This window comes from Emydura macquarii, unplaced genomic scaffold (assembly GCF_026122565.2).
Source record: "Emydura macquarii macquarii isolate MOO-44397 ecotype Brisbane River unplaced genomic scaffold, CSIRO-AGI_Emac_v2 contig_2676, whole genome shotgun sequence".
Classification (NCBI taxonomy): Eukaryota; Metazoa; Chordata; order Testudines; family Chelidae; genus Emydura; species Emydura macquarii.
The window spans coordinates 16,637,619-16,658,826 of record NW_027132813.1 but is presented as its reverse complement, the minus strand read 5'-3'; the positions used below and the strand labels follow the sequence as shown (position 1 = coordinate 16,658,826).

At 44.1% G+C, this 21,208-nt stretch overlaps 1 protein-coding gene across 1 annotated transcript in view; it reads right to left on the bottom strand.

The window, feature by feature from the left end:
• USH2A (usherin) overlaps positions 1-21,208 on the bottom strand; it is a 511,874-nt gene that overhangs the window by 35,613 nt on the left and 455,053 nt on the right. The window contains exons 61-63 of the mRNA XM_067564962.1: positions 5,629-5,856; positions 3,246-4,762; positions 981-1,302 (exon numbers count right to left, since the gene is read on the bottom strand). Coding sequence (XP_067421063.1) covers positions 981-1,302; positions 3,246-4,762; positions 5,629-5,856 — 2,067 coding nt within the window. The remainder of the gene's footprint in view (positions 1-980; positions 1,303-3,245; positions 4,763-5,628; positions 5,857-21,208) is intronic.

Here is a 21,208-nt window from a genome sequence, read left to right as displayed (position 1 = left end):
TGAATGTCCAAAGATGCCACAATAGAGCATTATGGGATACCTCCCGGAGGCCAATGGCGTCAATTTACATTGCACTCTGCCTACACTGACGCAAATTCGACCCATGGAATTCAAATTCAGCACTACTCTACTTGCAGAGGTGGTTTTATTAGGTCGACTTTTACCATGCTTTAAATCGACAGAACTTATGTGCCAGTAGAGATGCATACTTTAGGGGGTCGATGTAAGTGGCGTTACGTCAACCTCCATTGTCAGTGTAGACCAGGCCTCACTGAGTGGTACCTTACTCTGCAACCAGTCACATTGATTTCAATGGGCCCATTTGTAGACTGAGGTAAGATAATATTTAAATTGAGTAAGAGTAGCTGAGGTGGTCCACTAGTCACACCTTTAACCCCAAAAGAAAAGTAGCAAGTGCAAAATGAATATGAACATAGAAAATAAAAATAACCCACCAACAGTGAATTAACTTTTGAATCTATCATGAGACAAATATTTGCAATCCTACCACCTAAAGTAAAATAATCTACTAACAAAATCAGCCCATTCTCCTTCCATAACAGATATTCTAAGGTACAGTAAAAATAAAATATTTGCACATTTGAAATAAATCTACTAACAGGACCAAGCTCCCTTTTAGCAACTGGCATTTCAAAATAAGTTGGTATTGCTAAAGTGATGGAAAGCTCTGATATGCAAGGGACACAAATGCACACAAATGGGAATTAATGATTTTGATTAAGAAATGAAAAAAGAGTATTGAATGAATGTATTCCTCGTGGAATGTTATCTTCAAGGTCTGATCTATTTAAAATAAACTTGCAGTAATTGTTTAAGCACAATAATGCCATTAATATTATAATTCAATTAAAATTGAAACATTTTATTTTATACTTATAATGAACAAGCATCTCTTATTACTGAAGTGTACTGAAATCTTAATTATAACCATACACCTTGTAGCTAACTTAATTTCATACCTGATATTCATATTCTGTGTAAGGCAGCAACTTGGCATCTTTGAAGGATGTTGAAGTCCCATTATAAACAAGCATCAGGTCTAAATTTATGTGGGTATGAGTTGCTTGTCGTCGGTAAAGCTCATAATATAAAATCTTCCCATTTGGCTGCTGTGGGCCTGTCCACAGAATGGATGCGACTGACTGGAATCCGTCGGAGCTTGTCTGCACCTCTATGAGAGGGGAAGGTTGCATTTCAGGGGACGCTTCCAGAGTCTGTATGGATGCCCATTCACTAGCGGCACATCCCAGCAATGTGCACGCTTGAACTTGTACTTCATAACTTTGGAAATACGAATAAGAAACAAGTTAATAAGAACCTCACAAATGTACATATGCACTAGACATAAGATTAGAATCAAGTAAGGTTGTTTAGAAAGAGAGGAGCTTTCCTTAGTTATTTTTGTCCATATCTCTGAGGAAGAAAGCAATTCATATTAGCATGTTGAAGGAATGAGGTAATTCCCTCCTGTGAGTCTGATCTTGCAACCCTCATGTGGTTGTCCTCGTTTGTGTGTATAAAATAAATGGGACCACCCAGACAATGAAGGGTTGCTGGACAGGGTCATTATTAATGGAAATGTGATGCAGTAGTGTTTACATTTCCATTTAAAATGAAATGTCTACTATTAATTTCTCTAAATCTGCCATTTCTTTGTATTAAACAAAAAACATGTCTTCCACACGTTTGCCAGAGAAATTCTCATTGTGACCCATAACTCGTCTTATCCAGACTCAAGAGATAAAAATGTCTCCATTGGCCACAGAACATGGCAATCTTCCACTCGGTCTGCTTCACTCAGACAGAATTTACATTCTACTTCCCCTATGTCCAAGTTTGGGGATGGAGGCCTGGTGGTGGCAAGTTTCACTGACGATGTGCTGAGAGGTCATTGACATTGAGGGGGGGCAGCTTTCCAAGGCTGACTGACAGCTATTCTGTAAATGATCAGCTGGGGAGAGTATTAAAGACACAAACAGATAACATTAAAAAAAAGGAAAAAAGGAAAACATTAATCAAATAGAGACACACAGATGCACCATTCCAAATGGCAGGAGACCAGCTCCAAGACAAAAATAATTGATTGAGTGAGTTAAAATTTTGCTGGCTAGGGTTGAGGAATCTTGATGATTGATAAACCAGCATGTAACCGGGTTAATGTTGGCCAGAAAGGTCTTTCTTTGGGTGCAGCAGGCCAGGTTGGACGTATTCTGTATTGCAAAGTAGATTTATTAGCATAAAGTCATTGGCCCCTTGCTGCTCTAACATGGCCCAGCAGAGTTCCCATGGAATTGCTCAAGCTAAAGCACGTAAAACAGAGTCCAAAGCTTCCAAGAAATTATACACTGATGAGGCCTCCATTTCCTTCTTTACATATCAGAGATAATATCACAGGGAGATCAAATGGTCAACATCACTAAATTACAATAATAGTTGAATTTAAAGTACTTGAAGAGCCATATAATCTTTGCCTTTTTGGACTATTGCCTTTATTTTACAAAACATTAACTATATTGTATTACGAGTCTCTTAGGATTTAGTTTATTTATTTAGGTACATTGTAGAATGAGTTGTCAACAGTTTGAGGCATAAAAACAAATTGCTGCACAAATATATAAGAGATGGATGATTAAAGAATCAAGAATTTGAAAAAAAGATACTGTTATAAAAACAAGCAAGTTTGTTCTCACTTAAATCTGGTACACTCTTTTTAAATATAGCTTGCACTAAAATCTAAACAGCAAGTCTGTTTTAAGCACAAAAATCCCAAATTAATCCTGGGTATAATTCAACTGTCCTTAGTACAGCTACATCAGGGATGAATTGGCCCACAGATCTTTGCTTTATTATTTAACTCAGTTTATAAAACAAGGAAAAACAATTCTTGAATACAATTGACTTGCAAGAGTGTGGGATTTGGGCAAGGCTATGAGTTTGAGTCTGCAAAGGAGCCGCAAGCTGTCTCTTGCATTGCGTATACCCTAGACTGACCTTGTATACTTTAGGGAAAAGGTAGGAAACTGATGTTATCTGCTCTTAGTGTGGACTTTGGGTGAATGAGAACTTTGGGGATCTGTCCATCTGTTTGACTGAGGAAAATGTAAGCCCATCCTCACACCTCACTTTTCAGTCTTTAGAAGAGGTTAAATTACTAACCCAATCTCAGAAACTTGTTGAATTATCATATGATGTTTATTCAGCAAAGCTAAGCATTCAGAACTTACCTATGGTAGGGTTTTAGGTCTACTGCAATGTAGGACCGTCTAGCAAAAGAAATGTGAGAGATGCCAATGTCAACAGTTTTCTTTCCCATTTCAGTAGGTGTGCGAATAGAGATGGTATAATTTTTTATATCATCATTGACTTTTGCAGGAGGATCCCAGGCCACTAAAATCTCCTTTGAGGCCCATGCCTGCAGTCTAGGAGATAACATTCCAGATGGAGCAGAAGGGTTAGTTCTAATTTTAGCTGATGGGCTAGTGGTTCTTCCTTGACTATTATTTGCAGTTACAGCATAGTTGTATTCCGTGCCTGGTGTTAGTGTGAAGTCAAGGTACCGAGTTTCCAGACCTGAATAAATAAGAATGCCATCCCTCCTCAGCTCATAACTTCTAATTTTACCATTAGGATTAGCAGGGGGTTTCCAGGTGATTTCTATTGATTCTGATCCTGTGACTAGCAACCTGGGGGCTTCCATATTTAATGGTGGAGCCTCCATTGTCAAAACAGATTGAGATATGCTAGATGTGCAGCCTCCATTAGTACAGGCAACCAGCATGCAATCATACTGCGTGAAAGGCTGTAGGTTTGAAATCAGTCTTGATAAACCTCTTCCAACATAATACTCTTCGTCATTTAATTTTAATATGTACTTCATGATTTCTCCATTTTGAATCTGGGGTGGTGACCAAGACACATTAATTTGAGTGGCACTAATAGCCTGCAGGGATGGTGGGTTCACTAATGCTGGTGCTGCCTCTAGAGTTTGGATTTTGGCTGGTTCACTGGTAGAGCAGCCTCCCACGGTACAAGCAACTATTGCATAACTGTACACTGAATAATGCTGTAAGTCTTCATCCATATAGTTGAAAGTTGTAGCATCAAAGCTGAAAGGATACAAAACATCATTTTTTTGTAGCCTATATGATTGGAGAATACCATTTGGTTCTTCTGGGAAGAGCCAGGAAATAAGCACTTTAGGGGGGCTAACTGATACATAGGTTAACCTAGGGGTAGCAAGACCTTTAGGGGCAGCTTGACTGGTCTTCGCCACTGACCAAGAGCTATCAGCATAACCCACTGAATTCCATGCACGTATTTTATATTCATACTTTGTCCATGGCTGTAAACCTTTATCATTATAAATAAAGGTATTATTTTCACTGTTATATTCTGTGAAAACAATTTTCTCGTCTCCTGTTGTTGCTCCGTTCCCTGAAGCATTTTCTTTTGTGCATCTCTGAATAACTTCATAGTGAATTATTTTTCCATTTGGATTAATTGGTTCAGACCAGCTCAGTTCAATGTTAGTAGCATTAACTGACTGGATTACAGGTGCCAGCTGAGACTCAGGAGGTGCTTCATCTGTTTGGACTAGCTGTGGTGAAGAGCGAGTACAACCTGCCACAGTGCAAGCCTCAAGTACTAGAGTGTAGAGTGTGAAAGGCTCCAGGCGTCTAAACAGGAACTGACGAGATAAACCACTATATTCCAGATTATCGTCATTGAAAATATTGTACATCTGGGAAAAAAAGAAAAAGGGAAGGGAAATGAACCCTTGGAGAGTTTGCAAATGAAGTCCAGGTGAGATGCTTATTTAGCTACAACATTTATCTTCATAACTTAATGAGGATTATTAACTTGTGACCCAGAAAATAATTTTCTGACTCACTATTATTATATTAACATTTTAGCTTGTTAATGCTGAAAGAATATTTTAATTTACTTTTCCCAATTAATACTGATTTGTTTGTTTTTTGCATTTCTCTCATCTTGGGCAGTGAAAATTAATTAGTCAGTTTCACTTTTGATTATATTTACTTTCTAGTCAGTTTCATTTCAGGGCTCTCAAATATCACAACATAGGAGTTACAAACCTTGCAGGTTAACATTTACATCCCAACAAAAACCGTTTAAATGATACACCCCGAACTTCACAGCAACATTTCTATTGAACTTTATTTTAACAAAACCTAATGTGGGGAGAAAAACTAAATTAAGCTGAAAGTATCCCTTTAATAGACACTGTTCTATACAATGAAAGACGATATTAAACTGATTAGGCCTGAAAACATAGCCTTTAAAAATTATTTCCTGTGACTTTGAAGGCAGGATTTCTTCAGTGTTCTAGATACTCAGAATTGCAAGAAAGCACATAAGTAATAATAAATATCTGAATCTGTGTACACCTAGAAAGTAACCATTCGTCAGCCAGTCTCTTCATCACATCACATTTGCACAGGTTTTTTTTTTTTTTTTTTTTTGTGGGAGGTGTCCAAACAGCTTCTTTTTAAGTTTAGTGAATTTTAGCAAGAGTTTTCAAATATGATATTCAGCATTTTCCTTTCCTCTCAACTATGATTCATGAGGTTTCAGGATAAAGTTTACCTTCATTACTCCATTGGGTTTGGAAGGCTCTGACCATTTAATTAACAATGCTCTGCCGTCCTCTTTCTTCTCTACAGTGAAGTTGCCCAGGCCGCTTGGTGAAGCTTCAAGTGTGCTCACAGAAGTCCAAGGACTCGAAACTCGGCCAGCGTTGTTTACAGCCATGATGTGAATGTGATATGTGGTAAAAGGTTTCAGTCCAAACAATTGAACCTGATGCTTTGTTCCCTGCAGCAGGAATACAGAACACCTTTTTGTTTAGTTTAAAGGGCAAAAATGAGTATTTGTGGTTTACACCAGCATTGCACTGGGTAACTGGTGCCCTGATTCTAGAGATACCATAGTCATTTCACAGAGTACCACAACTGGCAGCTGGGCTCACTGAATGTGCATTACTGCAGTTAAGCCTTGAATAGAAATTCTTGTGGTTTGTAGGGAGCAGATCTTCTAAGTGAGCTCAATTCTGTAAGGTATAGAGCACTCTGAACTGTATTTAGGAAAGCACTTGAGCACATGCTCATCATTAAGCATGTGAGTAGTTCCATACATGCTTAAAGTTAAGTATGTGCTCAAATGCTTTGCTGGGTCCCCACTTTGAAGGATCAAGACATTAGGATCTATATTATGCTTGTCTCAGTGGCGCTCTTTGTACATCATACACTCTCCATAGCATTTACAGGAATCATGTTCCCTCCCATATTGATTGGTATCACATAACATTCTGGCAAATTAAAGCAATATAATCTGGATGTACACTGGTGTAACTGAGAGCATAGTTTGGTTCCCATATTGAAAACATAACAGTCCCAAAGGTTAAATCACCATTAGAAATAAAGTAAAATGTCTCCCATAATTCATATGGTTAAGATGTACCCAAACAACAAGTTCACAAGTTAAGATGTACTTGGGTCTATGCACTATCTTAAAAAAGATGGTCCCTGTAGCTTACAAAAATATAGATAACAATTTGAACAACCCACTTTAAATAAGAAATGGCTGGAAATAAGCAGGAGAACTAACAAACTTTGATATGAGGGTATTAGATAAATCTCACCAGGGGAACAGGATGGGTTTCTCCATTGGCCACTAATATATTTAGCTACATTTTTAATTCTGCTTTTTGATTGATTACATAGATGTTAGGAAAAGTACCAATAATTTAGATTCCTTTACGTAGCAAAAACTGCCAAAGTCAATTTCCTTGTTTCAATAAGTCATATTAAGTTGTTAGATGTTAACATGTGAAATTGTTTAATATTTAAACATTAGTTAAACTACCAGACTATGGCACAGATTTTACAGAAATATTAATTTATTTTTAAATATTAAAGGTTAGATCATAAATATTTATATAGTTATTTCCCCACACCGAGTTAGTCTTTTAGATAAATATAGCACCAAATCTCAATGACCATTCTGAATATTAAATCTGAAGATGATACAAATACAGATTATAAACATACTTTTCTGATAAATGATTCCTTTTTCCCGTTAAACAGGACAAACACTGGCAAGATTAATAATGCAAAAATAAAAAAAATTCTTTGTTAGGAATTCACAGCCATCACTGCCAAAAAAGCATAAGCTCAAATGCAAATAGTAATCACCTCGAACAGATTATATATAAAAAAGTGTTGGCTGCTGTGGGACATTTAGAGATATCTTTTGTCATAAGAAACATGGAAAGCATGTGGGCTATAAAGCAAAAACATATGTATATTGTCAATAGCGGCACCTGTTCAATTACAGTTTATTTCAGTATGGAGAATTTAGTTCAGCCCCTAGATGGCAATACTATCAAACACTTTTTGTAACATGAGTACTTAATGATTAACAACCTGCATTCAGTCATCCAACATACTCAAGGCAGCCATTAAAAAAATAACAAAACTGATTTCATTATAGATTCTTTTAATAAACATTTATGGCTTAGATCCTTGAAAGTGGAAGCATTCAAACTGCCACAGCCAAAACTCTATACAGCTGAATGCAAAATTATGAACTGCAGGTTAAAGTACAGAGCTCAAATTGAAGTTCATGCTTGGCATAAAAATCTGGCATCAGAAATTATGTTGGCACAAAACATGATTAAAATTAGCTTTACAATTGGATGTGGTCTGTATTAATAGTTTTTATGAGGACAGTTATCTATTAGGCTTTTAAAATAGAACTTTTAAAAGCTTAAAATTTACATCCCGTGGTTCAGGGGGTGGGGAGAGGAGGTACCACATGACATTAAATTATTGCTTCTGAATTGTTACACAAAGGCTCATGGAAGGTTCAAACACAGGAATATAAGCATCTTACAAAAATCAATGGGTCTGCTTCTTGTCAACCATACAATCCGGGGACAGGTTCTAGGGGCAACAATGCTACAAAATAAAGAATTTTCTTTAAATAAAAAGAAAAATTGTATTTTTCCAATAATCCTCAATAGTTTTCCCATTAAACTCCTATGTTTATTTATTTACAGTCCTCACCAGTGTTTGAACTGAAACAGGGATTTCCCTGCCTGTGGTTCATCCTATGCTCTGGAGACTACAAAAACCATTCTTGCCAGGGATGACTTTTATCTCTGGCTTCTTTAGACACTTCTTGAAGAGCAAATTGTTTAGAGGTATTATTTAAAAAGAAATATGCTTTGGAGAAGTTCTCCTTCAAGATGCTGCTAGGGCTCATCACCCTCTGTGAATGACTCAGATCAAAGGTTGATCTTTATAATTTTGGAAAGAGCATGGAATAATGTTTTAATTATTATGTCTTTAATTTAATATTATTTAACATTCTTCCATGTGATTTTTAGTTCAGAAATATTACGGTATTCTACAGTAATGGCCAAACACCCTACATCTTGCAAAGAATATCCCTGTGATCTTTGGTGATATTTAAGTACAGAATAATGAGATATTTCTTAAAATGAGGGACAGCATTTTCATCACTCCTTCCACCTCTGGCTGTAGCTCCATTCGGTCCCTATGGCCTTGATTTTGCAATCTGATTCACATAGGTGGACCCCTTCTCCCCATTGAGAACTAAATCAGCTTCCATGGAACTTGTAACATTGTAAGAGTCCAACCCCCCGGATCAGGTTGCAGAATCAAGGCCATTGCATGGAATACTCTCCCAATCCTTGTTTGCAAAGCCACCCTACTCTCCACATTCAAATATCCTAAAAACTGCTTCCATGTTGCCTATAAGGAATGAATTCATTCACCATTAAAAACTAACAAACAAAACATTAATGGAAACATCAAGATATTTGCAGACCATTGGTCTGACCCAGTGTGGCCATTCCTGTGTTCTTCTATATACATTTACAAGAACAGGGCCTTAGATTGGAAGCTTTTCAGGGCAGTCATTGTGTTCTTCTTTACATTAAAGCATTGGCAGCTTACATCCAACAATTACATGATTTTTACCCAAACATTGCATAACACCTCAATGGAACCCCCAGTGAATAGAACTGGGATTTCCAGTATGCGAAAAAATTCAGTGTTTTGAAATCTGGGTTCATCGTGAGTTGGACAAACACAATTTTTTCAAGAACTGGAAATTCTGGGGAAAAAAAGTCATTTTGGAAGCACCAACACAGTGTTTCCAAAATGAAATGTTCTCCCCGAGGCCCTTGTCACAGTTTCAGGGTAACTGTACCTGTATTCCCCCTCCATTTCCCTCAAGAGCAGGCACCTAATGGTTCCAGGCTCCCAGTCATTCCCTTTCTTGGGCAGAGACCTATTTCTGTTTTCCTCCTGACTGGGGATTTTAAGAATGCACAGCTCCCTGCTTTACACTGTGATATCCCCAGCAAGCCAGATTGCCTAAACAAACCAGTGCCTGTGCTTTGCTTTCTCTCCAAAGACTATGACAAGTATATTGCCCGCAGTTATAAGTTATCACACAGCTCCTTCTAAGCAAGCACATTTATTCTTCAGATAAAACCATTAGAGAGAGAACATATTAAAAACAATAAATGTTTCTATATGTATGCTAATAGCTTACCAGAGATTACCAATTAGTTTTATGGGGTTGTAGTATGTGAAATCCTTCCAACCCTTCTGCAAAGATTGGGGCTTGTTATGATAACTGAGCCTAAAAATTCACCCTATCTGTGAGTTCAACAGTAAACAGGAAATATAAGTTCATAAAATGCCACAAGAACCTATAACAACAAATGTTGATGGAAAAAGGTATGAAAGGGAGACAGAATGACTAACTCAGTTCAGACAAAAAGGCCTACTGATATAATTCAAGGTCTGTGTTAAAATCATGCCTGGTATACACAAACAGTGTGAGACTGAAAATCAACAAACCAAAATTGGCATGTTGGAAATATTAGACCCAGTTGTTGGACAAATTAAGGAGGGGATGGGCTATTTGCCCGTCACTCCCTCTTGGGGCCTTTAAAGAAAGAGACCTTGGGAGAAAAATTGGATATTGTCGCTACCTTCACCATCATGGCTGCCGCTCCCACTGTCTCCTGGGACTCCGGGTCTTCATCACCCTGAATTTGAGAGATGTCCTGACCAGACCAGGCCAGGGAAAGGAAGCCAGACAACATCACCACCACCAGCTGAATCCTCTACATGGGAGACTTTGTCTTTCCCTGTCCCTCAGTGTATACTTTTCCTTCCCTAAGTTATTTCTTCTCTTTCCAAGCTCTCTCTTTTTTCCTTGTCTAATAAGTGTCTGACTGAGCAGGCTGGCCAATACTGCATATTTTGCAACACTGCTGTAAGTCTGTGACCACAAAAGGGCAGCTAAAAGCAATGCCCTAAAAAGCTCAATGCTGGTACACATTTTCCAGGTCTTGGGGAGTGGCTGTTAAGCATAGGCGTGTGGACGGGGTGTGCTGTGTGTGCCCAGACACACCCTAATGCAGGGGTGTCAAACATACGGCCCCTTACTATGCGTCCAGCCAAAAGAGTGGAGGGCACACGATTCTTCGGCAGACGACAAGACAGGAGGAATAAGGAGCTGTGAGATTTTGCTGCGATCTGCCACCGAAATATCGTTCCTCGCGATATTTTGCAGCGGAGGCTAGGACGCGGCGAGAATTCCGCCGGCGGGTAATTCAAATGTGGCCCGCCAGTGGAATTGAGTTTGCAATGAAATTCCCAGAGTGCACACCCTAATGAAAATGTGCTGCGCATGCCTAGGCTGTTAAGACAGCGTGACATGTTTGTGTTTTTACAACAGTGAGGTGGCAAGTGAAAGTAAACAGCAGAGACAGAAGCTGCCGTAGAAGCTGCGGCATCCCCTGGCTTGAAGTGGTTTCCATCATATACAGTGTCTGCCGTTTGGGTCAATGCCTCTCCCTACTATACAAATTGTTCCAGAATCCCTGGAAGCTGCATTTTCTATTATTTTCTCTCCCCTTTTGTGTCTGCATTGTGGGCACACACCAGAGGCACAGACCCTGGAAGCCCATACCAGGACGTCCAGGCTTCTGGTTCTGTGGCAGGGAGCCTGTAAGCCCTGAGAGCTTCCAGAATTTCCAGGCTCCTGGCTGCAGAGCCGGGAGCCTTGACTCTGAGCGCATGCCTGCACTGCAGCTGGGAGGTGTGATTCTCAGCACAGGCAGACAGACTTGCACTAGCTCAGCTCACACTAGTGCAATAAAAATGGCAATGTGGATGTTGCAGCACTGGCGGTGGCTTGGGCTAGCTGCATGAGCTCGAACCCACGGGATTGGGTGGGCTTGGACTTGGGCAGCAACATCAACACTGCTATCGTTAGCATTCTGGCTCAAGCTGAGCTACTGTGAGTCTGTGTGGACAAATGCTCAGAGCCCTGGCTGGAGCGACGTCTCCCAAGACTTCCGGGCAGCAAGCCTGGAAACCCTGCCATGCTGACTACCCTGGAGTTGCACCCCCTCAAAGCCTGTGGTCCCCAGTCCCAGGGCAGACCTCATAGCAGGGCTCCCAAGAAGCCTACCAGGCAAGCTGGCAAGGAACCAGGCAAGTTTCAGATGTGGTTCAGAGAAAGTTAATCAAATCTGATTTACTTTTGTGAGAAATTCCAGGTTTGATATGCCAGCATTTCCCAACAAAACTGTTTTATCAGAAAATTTCTGACCAGCTCTAGCTGTAAGATGCAGCCAGCCACCATCTGTTCTGCCCCCTGCAGTCCAGAACCACACCTTCCAAAATGGAGGATGACCTTCGGCCTACACAACTTTGACAACTACTCCACACAGGGACCACATGCTTCAGTTTATTCTATAAAGTGTCTAGCACATTTTGAACTGCCGTAGAAACAGGTAACGATAGATACTTTATTCAGCTAATTTCACTGTTCTGACTGTAAACTATGAACAAAGAAAAGTTATTTAAAATAAAACATTGTTTTAACATATTTTCAAAATATAAAATGGGGGAATATGAAGCATGAATAATTTATTCATTTAGACTCACTTCAGATTGCCTCTTTTGTTTGTTTATTTTTTAATTCATGAGCACTGAAGTCACTTAAAGTCTGGAAACAAATTAGCATAGTCTTTCAGGCAGTGACATCCAGGATGCAATGTGCATGGCTTTCTTACTAATCTCTCATGAATAGCCTGCTCCTGGGGGTGGTCAAGTCTACTCAGACTCTTAAGAATTCTGACAATTTTACCCTGTCTACTGTGATTGCTTTTGACTACTTGAAGTGCCCCAAAGGTGGCAACAGGGTCAAGAGGTTTTTGTAGGTTGAAAATGATCAAAAATTAGCATTGATCTGTAGCTGTCAATAATACTCTGTGTGGGTAAACTCACTGCACAAATGTTTAAACTGCATAAAGCCACACAACCTACTCATCTTTGAATCTATTGATCTGATGATCCAGCACTTTGTACTCTATTTTAAGTTAACCCAAGTTACCCCACTGCCTAAGACTCAGGGTATGATTTTGAAAAATAATTCTCATATTAGGACAGCTACTGTACCATTTGAGAGCTGATGAACAGGTACTATGGATATTTATCACTTCTTTGGGAGTAATCATCAAAATGCAGACAGTCATTAATCAGCTATGGTAATCTTTCTAGGGGAAGTTTATTTCTATTTTCAATATCCTGTAAGGAAATTATTTATCACCTTTTCTCTGTTTTCATTTTACATCACATGCTCCAGCCTCCCTCCCTCCCCCCAATTCCTCAGGTTTCTTCAATACATTCATAGTTTTTTTAACATTCCACCAAACATCAGTGAAGAATCCTATAAAAAGGTAATTCAGCATGATGCTACCTTTTCCACAGAGCCCTCCATCCTTTGGCATCCCCCTTGCCAAGGTGCTGGGCGTATGACTCCTTGGGAAGAGTTCTGTTTGAGCAGGACGGCCAGGGAGCAAGAAAGGAGAGCTAGATTCCCTGGAGTTAGTGCAGGCCACAGGGCCTCTTGGGGGATCTCCAGATACTGGGGAACATGGATCCTGATCATTTTGTGCAAGGTAAGCTTTGCCCCACCAGTGGGGGAAACCTGAAAAAAAGGAACCCATCAGTTTTCCTCTTTACCTGTCTCCTCTGACAGGTTTCAGCATAGAAAGGGCAATGTGACCATTGATATGCTCTTTGCTCAGAAAGTCTTAGGGCCAAATTCAGACAGGTTGGCGGGGATGGGACAGAAGGGTTGTGACTACTAGAACATGCTCCCTGATGATTCCTGAGTCTCACCATTCCTCTGATGTCAGTAAAACCCACTGACAAAGTACGTGTCTCATCCCCCTTTAGTGCTGGTCCACAAAAAGTGACAACCCACTACTGCTATCAGTTACTTTGCTATATCAAGTGGCACAGGTTGGAGTCAAAGATTCCAGTTCTGTTGCTGAACCATGCTGGTGTCAATATGATGTTACATGATCTGTTTTTTTTTAAAGATCTAGGACATTTTTTTTAAAACCTAGAATTCTTTTTTTTTTTAAATCTAGGAAATTATCCAGGACATTATACATAAAAAACTATGTTAAAAGAACATTATGTGAGCAAAGCAAACCCTGAAAAGTTGGGAAATACCTGTACAACATTAATTCAACTTTCTTATGTGCATGCATTATGATATAGTCTTTAATAGCATTTTCATATACTTTTTTTGCCACAGGACCCCTGATGCATTCAATGCACAGCATGGACTTACACTGGGGATGAATCAAGGTTGTGTAGCGAAGGAAACTCCTGTCTTCTTCTTCGACTGATTGCTCATGTCCATTCCAATAAAGGTGTGTGCACGCCACCGTGCATGGTTTCCATAACTTTTTTCCCCTTAGCAGACCCCGTAGGGCTGGCTCTGGTGCCCCCTGGAATCCCGAGCATGCCATGGTATATGAGGCACTGCCGGCCCTATGCCCCCTCAGGTCCTTCTTTCCGCCCATGACGGTTGCTGGAACTAGCCTTGTTCTCTGCAAGTACTATTCTCCTTCTTTGAACTCTTTGTTATTCAAAGTACTTTAGTTAGTTTAAGCAGTTGTTAAGTAGCATTAAGTGTAGTTAGATAAGAAGTCCCTGAGGGACTTAGAGCGGCCGGGCCATGCCCCGCTCGCCTGGATTTAAGCCATGTGCCTCCTGCAGGAAGGCTTTCCCACTCAGCGACCCCCATGATCGGTGCCTTAAGTGCTTGGGGGAAGAGCACAGGAAAGATAAATGTAAGATCTGCAGTGCTTTTAAACCATGGACTCAGAAGATCTGAGAGATCCAGTTAAAAGCCCTATTCATGGAGGCAGCACTCTGCCCGGCGTCCGAGCCGTCTTGCTCCACCTCGGCACCGAGTGTCACCTTGGTGCAGAGTGCACCACTGGCACCGGCCCCGACTCAGCACCAAGCAACATCCCTGGTGCCAAAGAAGAAGAGACAGAGCGCGGAGCACGGACAGTCCCCTGTGCCGTCATTACAGGCAGGGTCGAGTGCGGAGATGTACTGACCACAGCCCGTTGAGTCTTCTCTGGTGCCTGAATCTGTGGTCAGGGAGCCTCTCCCAACTCCTGGGAGTGGGAGAGTGCCCCTGCCAACACCGTTGACACCAGAGGCTTTTCAGGCGGCAAGAGCCTTGTTGGCCTTGCCTATGCCACCTCCGCCTCCCCCTCCGCCGAGGGAGAAGGGGCCGGTGTCCCAGGGCAAGCCTGTGTTGGGTCTCCCCGAAGGGCGGTGGAGATCCCCAGTATGGGGAGGAAGGTCTCCCACCAGACGGCCACGGGGGTAGAGCGAGGACGCTCCCCCAGCAGTCGCTCCAGGTCAGCGCCGGCGATCCGGCCTGCTTTGACTCAGGATGCGGAGTCTCCCTCTTGGCTCTGAGGTCGGTCCCTGGCACCGGAGGCAGTGCAGTTCAAGAGACGGCACCGGTTGAGGTCCGCCAGGCGTCGCTCAGACAGCTCCTGCACCAGATCCCCGGCACCGAGGAGTTCGCCTGCACCTAGGCAGTGCAAACCCCGGTCACTGTCAGAGGACTTGGCACCAAGGGGTTCTCTTGCACCAAGGCGGCACGGAACCTGGTCGCCATACGAGGACCCCACACTACGCAGTCCCCAACGCCGAACCCGGTTGCCTGATTCTGGCTCGGCACCGTGGAGGTCGGAGCGGCGCCGGTCTCAATCACCAAGGGGCAAGTGGCACCGCAAGTCATCGGTACTGAGATGGCGCTCCAGTACCGAGAGCTCTTTGGAGTGCTCCTCCATCTGTCGGCACCACTCGTCATCCTCCATGTCGGAGGTGTTGAGAGGATGGTTCTCAGCATGGCACCTGGGACAGATGATGGGTATGGCACGGCCAGTCTAGTGGCTCAGGGTCCCACAGGGGGGATAGTTGTCAGGACAGCCAGCGCCCCCACAAGGCATTGCAGCAGGTGGCGCAGTCAGCCCCAGTTTGACCTCAAGGACAATGGTCACAACAATGGCCTCATTGGGCCCCAGGGGGCATCCAGATGGGACTGGGGCCCCAATCCACCTTGTCAGTGGGGGTTCAGTCCGTGCCCCCAGCACAGGAGAAGGCCCATAGACATCGCTCCTCAGACGAGGAGTCGGACCCCATGGAGGGACCCTCAACGGGTGCATCACTTCGTCAGGTGGGGGAGCACCCGAAGGACATGCCTCGGCAGTCCTCTTCCTCAGACGAGGCAGTCTCCTGGGACCACATGGTGCCACTGGAGGATTTCAGGGCACACCAGGAGCTGCTCAAGAGGGTGTCCTCTAACTTGGGGCTGGAGGTCAAGGAGTTAGTGGAGGCCAATGATACCCTCTTCAATGTGCTGGCGGTGGCTGCCCCAGTGAGAGTGGTCCTACCAGTCCATGATAGGGTCCTCAAAATTATTAAGGCCCCGTGGCAAACCCCTTCCCCGGTCACCCCTACATCGAAGGTGGCTGAGAAGAAGTATTATGTCCCGGCCGAAAGGTTCAAGTATTTGTTCACTCACCCTGTCCTAGGAACCCTGATGGAGACATAGCCAACCAGCAGGACAGGCAAGGTCAGCCTGGTTCCACTCACAAGAACAAAGACAACAAAAAGCTGGATTTGTTTGGGAGAAAAAATTATTTCACAGCAGCCCTGCAGTTCAGGCAGGTCCTCCTGGGGAGATATAATTTTAATTTGTGGGACTCCCTCAGGCGGTTTGCTGAGGCCCTGCCCCAGGGCCAGGCTACAGACTTCACCATCATCCTGGATGAAGGAATCACGGTGGCTAGGGAAGCGCTCCAAACATCCAGTGGCGCTGCTGACTTGGCGGGTAAGGCCATAGCCTCCGCCATTTCCATGAGGAGGTGCTCCTGGCTGCAATCCTCAGGCCTGTCCCAGGAGGTGCATCAATTGATCCAGGACCTCCCCTTCGATGGGTCAGCACTGTTCTCCAATCAGACCAACGCGAAACTGCACTGTCTGAAGGACTCCAGGGCCACGCTTTGCTCCCTGAGCCTGTACATGCCCCAGGTTTCCAGGCGGCAGTTACGACCCCAGGCGCAGCAGCAACCAAGGCCTACTCACAGGCCCTTTCAACCCTACAGAAATAGGGGGTTTAGAAGATGAAATCAGCCCCCCAGCTCATCCTCAGCCCCCCAGCAGGGGCCCCCCAGGGGTCAGGCAATCAGAGGAGGCAGTTTTGATGGTGCACCCAAGGATGGCGCCCCTACTGCTCTCCTGGATCTGCCCCGCCCCTTCCTAAACAGGTTAAGGCCCTTCTATCCCGAATGGGCAAAGATTACATTGGACCGGTGGGTCCTCGGGATAGTCTCTGGGGGCTACGCCATACAGTTTACTTCTACCCCCCCAACAAACCCTTCCTCCCTCCCTTTTTAGGGACCCCTCTCATGAACAACTCCTCTTGCCCTTGTTATCATAGGAGTGTTGGTTATAGTTCCTCAAAGCAGAAGGGGGAAGGATTCTATTCGAGGTATTTCCTCATCCCCAAGGCAAAGGGGCGGGTCTGAGACCCATATTAGACCTGCATCGTCTAAATAAATATGTCAAATGACTCACGTTTCGCATGGTTTCCCTAGCCTCCATAATCCCTTCCCTGGATCCAGGAGACTGGTATGCCACCCTCGACCTCAGGGACGCATACTTTCATGTGTCCATCCTCCCCAGCCTCAGGCGCTTCCTCCGCTTCATAGTGGCTGGTTCCCACTACCAATTTACAGCCTTGCCCTTTGGCCTATCTTCGGCTCCAGGGGTGTTCACCAAATGCATGGTGGTAGTGGCGGCCCACCTGAGGCGAAAGGGTGTGAAAATCTTCCCTTACCTGGATGATTGGCTGATCAGGGGCAGGGGCAGGGGCAGGGGCAGGGGCAGGGGCAGGGGCAGGGGCAGGTCCAGGTCCCAAGTGCAGGCGAGCGTGATCCTCACTTGCTCCACATGCAGCAGGCTGGGACTGCTCATAAATGAGCAGAAGTCCACACTAACCCCAATGCAGTGCATAGAATTCCTGCCTCAGCCACGTTTCAAGACGATGGTCTCTATCATCTTCCAGCTGCACTGATGCCCCATGACAACAGCTAGGCACTGCCTACAGCTGTTAGGCCACATGGTGGCTTGCACGTACGTAGTGAGACTAGCTCACCTGAGGCTTAGACTGCTTCAGGTGTGGTTGGCCTCGGTATATGTGCTGAGCAGACACCCACTGGATCGGGTGGTCACAGTTCCCCCACCCATCCTAACCTCCCTAGGCTGGTGGAGGTCTCCCAGGGTAGTGTTGAAGGGCATTCCATTCAGGGAACTGGTCCTGTCGGTCACCCTAATCTCCAACTCCTCAGATGTGGGATGGGGAGCTCACATCAGCACCAACCTGTGCACTCAGGGGCTCTGGTCGGGGGAGGAGAGGCGCCTGCACATCAATGTGAAGGAGCTGAGGGTTATTCGCCTAGCGTGCAGGGTGTTCCTCCGATTCCTGACAGGCAGTGTGGTGCAGGTGCTGACGGACAACACCGCAGCTATGTTTTATATAAACAGGCAGAGGGGGGCGCGCTCCTCGGCTCTTTGTGAGGAAGCTATCCATCTGTGGAACTTTGCTGTGGGACACGACTTCCACTTGACTGCCTCCCACCTCCTGGGAGTGAACGACGGATCGCCTCAGCAAGTCGTTTCTACCCCGCCACAACTGTTCGCTGCACCCGGAGGTAGTGACTAGGATCTTCCAAAAGTGGGGTGTTTCCCAACTGGACCTATTCACGTCGGTCTGGAACACAAAGTACCCGATGTTCTGCTCTCTCCGGGGTGGCGAGAATGGGTTGATTTCCGACATGTTCCTCATCGACTAGATGGGGACCCTCATGTACGTGTTCCCACCCATTCTGCTCCTGCCCAAGGTCCTGCCGAAAATAAAGAGGGACAGGGCGGACATTATACTATATATAATGCTCCAGCCTGGCCGAGATAGCACTGGTTCAGCATGCTGCTGGACCTTTCGATTACCCCACCCATGGAGCTCCCAAGGTGGCACGACCTCCTCTCCCAGGACCATGATCGCCTGTTGCACCCAGACCTGGACTCCCTGCACCTCACGGCCTGGAGGCTATATGGCTCATGGAGGGAGAGAGAGCCTGCTCAGTGCAGGTGCAACAAGTCCTGCTGGGCAGCAGGAAACCTTCTACACAGGTCGTATATTGGGCTAAGTGAAAACGGTTTACCTCTTGGGTGGAGGCCCGGGGCATCCCGTCCAGCATCTCACCTGTCCAGGCGATCCTGGAGTACCTGCTTCAGCTAAAGCTCCAGGGTCTGGCGCTGGCCTCGTTGCATGTTCACCTGGCAGCCATTTCAGCCTTCCATCAGCTGCTAGAGGGGAGATCCCTGTTCTCCCATCTCATGTTGGTCAGGTTCCTCAAGGGGGTGGAGAGGCTGTATCCACAGGTCTGCAACCCGGTGCCTTCCTGGGATCTCAACCAGGTCCTCTCGAGACTCACGGGGCCCCCTTTTGAACCCATGGCTTCATGCCCTCTGCTCATGCTTTCATGGAAGGTAGCCTTCCTGGTGGCCATTGCCTCAGCTAGGAGGGTCTCCGAGATTAGGGCCTTGACTTCGGAGCCCCCTTATACAGTATTCTATAAGGATAAGGTGCAGTTGAGGCCGTATCCAGCCTTCCTGCCCAAGGTGGCTTCCCAATTTCATTGTAACCAAGATATTTTTCTCCCTGTGTTTTTTCCAAAACCGCACGGTTTGGAGGAGGAGAGGAGATGGCATTCACTGAACGTGAGACGAGCCCTGGCCTTCTATATTGAGTGTACAAAGCCATTCCGGAAATCGATGCAGCTCTTCATTGCAGTGGTGGACCGGATGAAAGCCTCACCTGTCTCCACCCAGCGCATCTCTTCATGGATTACATTGTGCATCAAGTTCTGCTACAAACAGGCAAGGGTGCTGCTCCCGGGAACCATTACAGCGCACTCAACCAAAGCTCAAGCCTAGTCTACAGCCTTCCTGGAAAGAGTGCCCCTGTAGGACATCTGCAAAGCCGCTACCTGGTCATCGGTGCATACCTTCACGTCCCACTATGCCATTGGCCAGCAGGCAAGAGAAGATGTGGGATTTGGCAGAACCGTGCTGAGGGCAGCTCACCAGTAACTCCTACTCACCTCCAAGGTATTGCTTGTTAGTCACCTATAGTGGACTGGACATGAGCAAGCACTCAAAGAAGAGAACAAGGTGCGGGCGTAGGGCTGGCAGTACCTCATATACCACAGCATGTGCGCGGGACTCCAGGGGGCACCAGAGCTGGCCCTATGGGGTCTGCTAAGGGGAAAAAAGTTCTGGGAACCATGCACGGTGGCGTGCACTCACCTAGAGTGGAATATTCAGAACAGAGTTTAAATAGAGTGCTGTAAATAAGGGTTAGGGCCACACAATGAACACTGAGAATAAAGCAAAACATTGAATAGCTGCTTATTAAGGGAGCACCATCCATCCTCGCCATTGAATGAAACAGGAGTCCTATGGAAAAAATAATATGTGATCATGTAATTAAAGAATGTATTGTAATGCATACACACAGGAGGCAAATTATTTTTATACCATACAGGGAACACTTAATTCTGGCATTTCCTAATTTTTGAGTACTTGAATTTGCAATCTTAATAATGTTTTTGACATAGTTTTTGTGTGTGTATTTAGATTGTGAAGTGCCTTGAGGAAAGGCTCTTAGGTCCAAACCTAAGTTTTGCCATTGACTTCAATGAGAACAGGCTCTTTGTCCTACAGGGGCTCCATCTTTTAGTCCTTGCTTAAGAGTTTGGTCCTGCAACATGCTAAGAGTCTTTTGGCAGATGATGAATGTCCTCACATCTAATGACTCAGCACATTTACTATGGGAGCTGTTCTACAGAAGTCCATGGACTACAAAGGTGAGTAAAGTCTGCAAAATCAAGCCTTGAGTAAAGTGCTATCTACATTTACAGTGCTTTGTAAACAATGATAATTAATACCAATATAAAATATTGTAACATTGAATATATCTCTTTCTGACCAGAACATGTGAAGAACAATAGACTATATGCAACTGAATCTATGTATCATCATTGCCTATAGCAGTTATTACTTATTGACACAGTAAATAGTATTCTTTCTTGGCATACCTTGACAGCTGGGGACTTACTGTTGTCTCAAAACCAGTTTGAATACCCTGCTTTCACTTGAAAACAAAGCACCATAAAGAAGGCAGTTCATACATTACACAGTAGAATGAAAACAAATGCATTTAGCACACTGCATTCAGTCACTGTGTTGGCTTTCGGATAGCAGTAGACTTTTAAATGATCAACAACACTGTTTGTTGTTCTTTTGCTGGCAAAACGATACAGAAACCTCTTTCTAAAGTCAGCACTTCAATAACGCACTCTACTATTATGGCAGCAAGATCTTGTTATTTTTTTAAATCTATAAAGGAATACTTTTCTTTTTAATTTGCCTAATTCTATCGAATACTTATTCCTTCCAAAAAATATTTCTCTGCACCAGTACTTGTCTAATGTTGCAGTGAGAAATTCTGAAATCCAACAAGAGATTTCTCTTCATCACTAACAACCAAATAAGGCAAAAAACAAACAAAAAACAAACAAAAAAACCCAATAACCTGACCTTCTGTTACAGATACCCTCAACCAGATAATGTCAAAATGCTTTGCTAATATTAATCATTTA